At 53.6% G+C, this 7,664-nt stretch overlaps 1 protein-coding gene across 2 annotated transcripts; it reads left to right on the forward strand.

Moving 5' to 3' along the window:
• Positions 1–317: 317 nt before the first annotated feature.
• Abhd15 (abhydrolase domain containing 15) lies at positions 318–7,359 on the forward strand. 2 transcript variants are annotated; one of them, XR_007213680.1, is made up of 3 exons: positions 318–1,529; positions 5,025–5,614; positions 5,839–7,359. XR_007213680.1 is itself a non-coding variant. In XM_048365254.1 (2 exons), the coding sequence occupies exons 1-2, from the start codon at positions 646–648 to the stop codon at positions 5,545–5,547; spliced, it is 1,407 nt and encodes a 468-aa protein (XP_048221211.1). In that variant the 5' UTR covers positions 318–645; the 3' UTR covers positions 5,548–5,666. The 2 variants fall into 2 exon arrangements, 1 of the variants encoding a protein (XP_048221211.1); XM_048365254.1 differs by lacking the exon at positions 5,839–7,359 and having other exon boundaries at positions 5,025–5,666.
• The last annotated feature ends 305 nt before the right edge of the window (positions 7,360–7,664 follow it).

Here is a 7,664-nt window from a genome sequence, read left to right on the forward strand (position 1 = left end):
CGCTGGCCGGGTGCGGTGCTCTCCCCCCACCCCCCGCCCCGCCGCGTTATTGCGCAGCTGTGGGTGCTAGCGGGGGCTGAGCGCCACAGTGAGGTCAGAGGGCCGGGACAGGGCGGCAGGGCGGCGGGCAGCCCTGGCCACGGCCGCTCGCAACCCCGCGGGAGCCGCGCGCGCGAGTCCCTTCTGGCGGTGGCCTCCGAGGCCGCAGCGACCCAAGGTCTCTCCCCCGCCAGGCACTGGGTGGAGGGCCGGGGAGCCGGGGCTTCTGATGCTCACCCCGGTCGGCGAGTCTGTCTCTGGGTCTCACCCTTTCTTGGCTAGCAGTATCCCCGCTCCGTGACCCCCGCCCACCCCGGCTCGCTCGCTCCCCCCCTCCCGGCGGCCTCGACTCCCTCCACCCTCCGCAGCAGCTTGTTGCAATTGCTGTACAAAGGGCTGGGGGCGGGCGAGGGGAGTTCGACCCGAACTGGCTGCCGCTGCGGGGCCGCAGCCAATCCGGAGCGCGCGCGCCCGCCCGCCCGGGCGGGAGGGCCCTGGGCCGCCGCGGGCGACCGGGCGGAGCCGCGGGCATAGCGCGGAGCTCGGCGTGGGGACAGCCCGGCCGCCCGCCTGCCCTCTGCCCGCTGGGGGCTCTTCGGCCCCGCCATGCCGCCGTGGGGGGCCGCTCTCACTCTGCTCCTGGCGGCGCTCGCCCTGCTCTTCCTGCTCGCCCCGCGGCTCAGGCGCCCCCGGAGCCGCGCCGTCGGGACGGAGACCCTGCCCCAAGCCCCGGCCCCCGATCCCCAGGAGGAGGTAGACGGCCGAGGCCTGGCGGATCCGTTCAGCGCCGGGCAGGAGCCGCTGCCCGGAGGGTGCAGCCTCCTCTGTAAGCCGTCGGCGCTGGCGCAGTGTCTGCTGCGCGCCCTGCGGCGCTCGGCGGCGCTGGAGCCCGGCCCGCGCTCCTGGTTCTCCGGTCCCCACCTGCAGACCCTCTGCCACTTCGTCCTGCCCGTCGGCGGGGCCGGGCCGGAGTTGGCCCGGGAGTACCTGCAATTGGCGGACGATGGGCTGGTAGCCCTGGACTGGGTCGTGGGACCCTGCACCCGTGGCCGCCGGGTCACCAACGCCGGGGGGCTTCCGGCCGTGCTGCTGGTGATCCCCAGCGCGTGGGGGCGCCTCACCCGCAACGTGCTGGGCCTCTGCCTGCTCGCCCTGGAGCGCGGCTACTACCCGGTCATCTTCCACCGCCGCGGCCACCACGGCTGCCCGCTCGTCAGCCCCAGGCTGCAGGCTTTTGGGGACCCGTCCGACCTCAAGGAAGCCGTCACTTACATCCGCTTCCGACACCCTGCCGCCCCGCTGTTCGCGGTGAGCGAGGGCTCGGGCTCCGCACTGCTGCTGTCCTACCTGGGCGAGTGCGGCTCCTCCAGCTACGTGACCGGAGCTGCCTGCATCTCGCCGGTGCTGCGCTGCCGGGAGTGGTTCGAGGCCGGCCTGCCCTGGGCCTATGAGCGCGGCTTCCTGCTGCACCAGAAAATCGCCCTCAGCAGGTGGGTACCAGGCCGGAGGCAGCAGGGAAGGGGGTACAGGTCTTGAGGCTGGCAGGGAAACATCTTTGTCTGGTTTGGCAACGAGTCCTTGTGAGCCAGTTTGGGCAAAGTTCCCCGAACATTTCCAAAGCTGTTCAAAACCTATAGTCTGGACTCTCAGAAGCCCGGCAGCGGGATTCGAAGCCCTAAGGTGGCCTCAGCATCCTTGTGATTCGGCAGGACTTCCGCGGGGGCCCCACAGCCTCAGCTCAGCCGTCGGTGTCCTAGCAACCTGAGCACTTCACCCGCCGAGGCGCACCTGACATTTACCACTTAGTCCATAGAGTGACAGGTCAGCAAAGAGGCTTCTGGAAGCAATTGCAACCCATTATCCATCCAGAGTGTTTACTTACAGTCTGAGAGCCAGGAGGTGACAGTAATCAGCAATGTGACTGCGCTTGATTCATGAAAATGCTTTACACTTGCCAGGCGTGGGTGGCTCACACCTGCAATCCTACCTACTCAGTAGCCTGAGAGAGGAAGGTAGAGGTTCAAAGCAAGCTGGGGGAAGGAGAGTCCGTGAGTATGTAATCTCTCCAGTTAACTACCAAAAAGCCAGAAGTAGAGTTTAGGCTCAAGTGGTAGAACACTAGCTTTGAGTAAAAAAGCTCAGGGACAGCACACAGGCCCTGAGTGCAAGCTCCAGGATCCTCTCCCTTTCTCCCCCCCTTTCCCTCTCTCTCCCTCTCTCTCTCTCTCCCTCTCTCTCTCCTTCTATCTCCCTTTCTCTTCCTCACTCTGTCCCTCTCCCTCTCCCCCTTTCTCTCCCTCTCCCTCTCTCCCTCTCTCTGTCCCTCTCTCTCCCTCTCTCTGTCCCTCTGTCTCTCTGTCTCTCTCTCCCTCTCTCTCTCCCCCTCTTTCCTTGTCCCTCTGTCTCCCTCTTTCCTTGTCCCTCTGTCTCTCTCCCTCTCTCCCCCCTCTCTCTGTCCCTCTGTCTCTCTCTCTGTCTCTCTCTCTGTCTGTCTCTGTCTCTGGACTTGACAAAAGGCTTACATAGGGCTAGGAATATGCTCTAGTGGCAAGAGTGCTTGCCTCATATACATGAAGCCCTGGGTTCGATTCCTCAGCTCCACATACATAGAAAAAGCCAGAAGAGACACTGTGGCTCAAGTGGCAGAATGCTAGCCTAGAGCAAAAAGGCAGGGACAGTGCTCAGGCCCTGAGTTCAAGGCCCAGGACTGGCAAAAAAAAAAGTTTTACATATTCCTGGCATACACTCAGCATTTTGTTGAAATTTTAAATATTTAAACTTTTTTATTTTTAATCTAAAAGAAGAAGAATTACCACCAGGTTACAGGCAAGGCTTTTCCACAGAGAAGGCTTGAATGACAATGTTAGTCTATCATAGATGGCAGAATTCAGTCCAAGGCATTATGGCAACAGTATCATGTAGCAGAAAGACCTAGGACATGGGATCAGACTTGAGTTCAAATCCTGCTTGTATTCCCAGCAAGTTAGCAAACCCCTTTAAGATTCACTTCCTCTTTCAGTTAAATGGAGTCAATAATAACCATCTCCCCCAAAGGAGTTATAATCATTGAATGAAAGAAATTAAAGCAAAAGCTGGTATTGACAACAAATGGCAGCAGTTAGGATTCTCTTTCCTTGCCCCATTTTGTCTGCATTAAGGTCAAACTCTGAACTGAACAACAGCTGGGAGTGCTGCCATGGTAACCCAAAGAGCTTGAGCAGTTCAGAGGCAAAGAGCTCTCATCCTGCTTAATTGCCATAGTTTCCAACTCCAGAATGACCACCACCAGCACTGACCTTGGGCACCTGCTGGGTGAGGTGATAGAAGTGGAGAAGAAACCTGTGCCTTTAGGAAAGCTTGCAGCAAGCATCTTTCAGTGTTTTCAGGAGACACATATCTAAATACATCTTGCCGGGCTGGGGATATGGCCTAGTGGCAAGAGTGCCTGCCTCAGATACATGAGGCCCTGGGTTCGATTCCCCAGCACCACATATACAGAAAACGGCCAGAAGCGGTGCTGTGGCTCAAGTGGGAGAGTGCTAGCCTTGAGCAAAGAGAAGCCAGGGACAGTGCTCAGGCCCTGAGTCCAAGGCCCAGGACTGGCCAAAAAAACAAACAAACAAATAAATACATCTTGCCAAGGCTAGTCTACCCACAGGACTGGGCTGCCCACTCCCACTCTGGCCTCTCCAGGGTACTATGCCCTCTTCAGGGAGCTGGAAATAGCAGCTGTCCCTCTTCCCCAACAAAGTACTGTATTTTGGGAACTATACAACAAATGAATTCCACTCCATATTCTCTATCCTTCTCCAGGAAAACCTGCCCCAGGTGCACCTGATTAAGGAGGTCACGTCAGAAGAGCATATATAGCACACAGATAAAAACTAATGCAGTAAAAATGTGATTGTGGGAAGAGTGTCACTTGATGGTTTGGATACTCTGAGCCAGGAGTGACAGTCCATAGCAAGCTTCCTGGAGAAGGCTAGAAGTTGAGGCTGGGAGGAGAGCTGTCCTTATAGTTGAGCAACTTCACAATCAAATTCTGCCCATAGGCCTGATGGGCACTTTTTTTTTTTTTTTTTGGTCTGTTGTGGGGCTCTTTCACCCAAGGGTAGCATGCTCTACCACTTTGAGTCACAGTGCCACCTCCAGTTTCCTGGTGGTTAATTGGAGATAAGAGTCTTACCAACATTCCTGCTAGGGTTGGCTTGGAATCAAGATCCTCAGATCTCAGTCTTCTTTTTTTTTTTTTTTTGCCAGTCCTGGGCCTTGGACTCAGGGCCTGAGCACTGTCCCTGGCTTCTTCCCGCTCAAGGCTAGCACTCTGCCACTTGAGCCACAGCGCCGCTTCTGGCCGTTTTCTGTATATGTGGTGCTGGGGAATCGAACCTAGGGCCTCGTGTATCCGAGGCAGGCACTCTTGCCGCTAGGCTATATCCCCAGCCCATTCCTTTCTTTTTTTTTTTTTTTTTTTTTTTTTTGTTTGGCCAGTCCTGGGCCATGAACTCAGGGCCTGAGCACTGTCCCTGGCTTCTTTTTTGCTCAAGGCTAGCACTCTGCCACTTGAGCCACAGCGCCACTTCTGGCCATTTTCTGTATATGTGGTGCTGAGGAATCGAACCCAGGGCCTCATGTATATGAGGCAAGCACTCTTGCCACTAGGCCATATTCCCAGCCCCAGATCTCAGTCTTCTGAGTAGCTAGGACTACAGGCTTGAGCCACCCACCAGTGCCTGGCTTTGATGGGCACTTTGACGCAGGAAGTAATGCTATCCTTTTAGCCAGATCTTCCCACTTCCCTAAAGAGGCCAAATCTCCTAACTGCTGTTAGCTGATGCACACAAAATTTAAATTTTTGAAGATGCTGTACAGCCATGAAGCCTCTATAGCCTGAATCTGGCTTAGGGGCCTCTCCCCTGCAGCTCTTGCTGTCAGCTGGTGGTCTGATTCTTCCCTCTCTCCCTTTCCTATTCGCTTGCTGCCAGATATGCCACAGCCCTAGAGAACACAGTGGACACCAGCAAGCTGTTTATGAGCCGCTCTCTTCGTGAGTTTGAGGAGACCCTCTTCTGCCACACCAAGACTCTCCCCATCAGCTGGGATACCTATTGGGATCAAAATGACCCCCTCCGGGATGTGGATGAGGCAGCTGTTCCTGTTCTGTGCATCTGCAGCACTGATGACCCCATATGTGGGCCCCCTGACCGCGCACTGCCTGCTGAACTCTTCCAAAGCAACCCTTATTTCTTCCTGCTCCTCAGTCACCAGGGAGGCCATTGTGGCTTCTTGCGCCAGGAGCCCTTGCCAGCTTGGAGCCACGAGGTCATCTTGGAATCCTTTCGGGCCTTGACTGATTTCTTCCGAACGGAAGAGAGGTTGAAAGGACTGAGCAGGCGTCGAACTTCATTCCTAGGAAGCCGGCGTCGCTGGGGAACCCTGCAGAAGCGAGAAGTCTCTCCCTCTTCCAATCTAGAGGTCTTTAGCTGGAAGCGATCATACACAAGGTGAAGGTTGCTTGAAGAAGGTCACACTCGGGCAAGGAAGGAGAGCTGGGTACAGCGGAATCAAAAAGATGGTGAGGGGGGCTGGGAATATGGCCTAGTGGCAAGAGTGCTTGCCTCATACACATGAGGCCCTGGGTTCGATTCCCCAGCACCACATATATAGAAAATGCCAGAGGTGGCGCTGTGGCTCAAGTGGCAGAGTGCTAGCCTTGAGCAAAAAGAAGCCAGGGACAGTGCTCAGGCCCTGAATCCAAGCCCCAGGACTGGCAAAAAAAAAAAAAAAAAAAAAAAGGCAGTGAGGACTTGAGGCTGAAGGTGTGCCTCAAGTGGTAGAGGGGCTGCCTAGCAAGTACAAGATCTCAAATCCCATTACAAAAAACACCAAAGAAAAATAAACAGGTACATTAAAAAAAAAAAAAAAAAGAACAACAAGGACATGGGGAGGGGTCAGGGGAAGCTCAAGCTTTTTATTTCTGAAGCTATCATTTCTCTTTTAAACTGGTCTATAGAAGGAGATGCAACGTTTATTCACTACCTAGAGCAGAAATACTGTCCGGGCTCTGTGAAACACATTCCCACTCATCCTGGTCAGCCCCTGTCACCATCTCTTTTTTTTTTGCCAGTTGTAGGGCTTGAACTTAAGGGCCTGGGAACTGTCCCTGAGCTTCTTTTGGTCAAGGCCGGTGCTCTACCACTTGAGCCACAGCGCCACTTCTGGCTTTTTCTGTTTATGTGGTACTTAGGAATCAAACCCAGGGCTTCATGCATGCTAGGTAAGCACTCTACCACTAAGCCACATTCCCACCCCCTGTCACAATCTTCTTAAACCAAGGGATAGCAACTTTTAAGTTCATGAACTTGAGAGAAAAAGCTTCTCTTCCAGTTGTGACTATGGGGACAATGAATTTGTGAGTGCCATTGAGTGGCCCTGTTACACATAAATAATCAGCTTGGTGACTCTGAGTCTCGAGCTGGAGCCACTTGATGTAGAAAGGACAGGATGTTTGTGTCTCAGTCCCACTTCCCTCATTTGCTCTGTGGTTGTGGCTCTGCTCTGACTTAGTGCATCAGCAGCTGTGGAAGCCAGCTCCCAGAGTTGCTGGCGTTTTCAGCAGCCTGAGAAGGCAGCAGAGGCAGGAAGTGCTGTGCCGAGACCAGCCTGGAAAGAGCTGACACCGAACAGGGCTGATCTGGGGCACCAGCCTTGCCCCTCAAGTCCCCTGAAATGATCCCAAAGGTATTTCAGGAATAGAAAATGCCTTGCACAGAGTCTAGCAGGAGTGGGGGAACCTTTCTCCTGCCGAGGGTCATTTGGATATTATAACATCATTTGTAGGCCAAAATGATCAATGTAGGCAGATGGCCATGTGAAGCAGACAAGGAATGTATTGTCTATTCCATCATGTACCAAGTGATTTTGCAGACCTTATTCAGCTTGTAGGCTGAATGTTCCCCACCACCAAAGGGCTGTGATAGAACACGGCTCAGGTTGTCAGATTCTGGCACCTTATATGTTTCTCTTCCTCTAGTTGTAACTTTGGGTTTCCTTCAGATAGCCCCAGCCAGACCTGATTTTTCTCTTGAGATTTGGGCTTTCTTGAAGTCAATGATCAGTACAAACCTCATAACTGAGAATTTGTTTAGGGACTCCCTTTTCTGATGCTACTAGCCTCTCCCTTTCCAGAGCCAAGAGAGACATCTGGGACCAAAGGAAATAAAAGCCCCAAGAGGTTGACTAGAGCTGACTGTGATTTATGAATGTCTCATATTATGATGCTTTGTCTGCTCAATTATTCAAAAGTCCATCCATGCAAAGGCAGAAAAACTTCTCTCTGGACTTGACTACTCAGAGACCAAATGAGTATTTGGTTTTATGAAGAATAATACTGAAGACCAAAATAAAGACTAGTATACAGACTGTTCAACATAGCCTGTTTGGATTAGACCATTAAAATTGTTTTTAACAACAAAGCTGGTTCCATGTGCTGTGAAAATTCATAATATTTGTCCTGTAATATATATATTTCACATTGCTGGGGACTGAGCCCAGGGCCTCACAAGTAAAGTGCTATACCGCTGAGCTACACTCCAGCCCAGAAGGTTTTAATTCATCAATGGGAA

Source organism: Perognathus longimembris, chromosome 17, assembly GCF_023159225.1.
Source record: "Perognathus longimembris pacificus isolate PPM17 chromosome 17, ASM2315922v1, whole genome shotgun sequence".
Taxonomy (NCBI): Eukaryota; Metazoa; Chordata; class Mammalia; order Rodentia; family Heteromyidae; genus Perognathus; species Perognathus longimembris.

Bases quoted from the DNA above. Each gene is read 5' to 3' on its own strand.
- Abhd15 (XM_048365254.1), top strand. From the start codon at position 646: ATGCCGCCGTGGGGGGCCGCTCTCACTCTGCTCCTGGCGGCGCTCGCC. The intron at 1,530-5,024 runs GTGGGTACCAGG...GCTTGCTGCCAG, and splicing joins CAGAAAATCGCCCTCAGCAG to ATATGCCACAGCCCTAGAGA.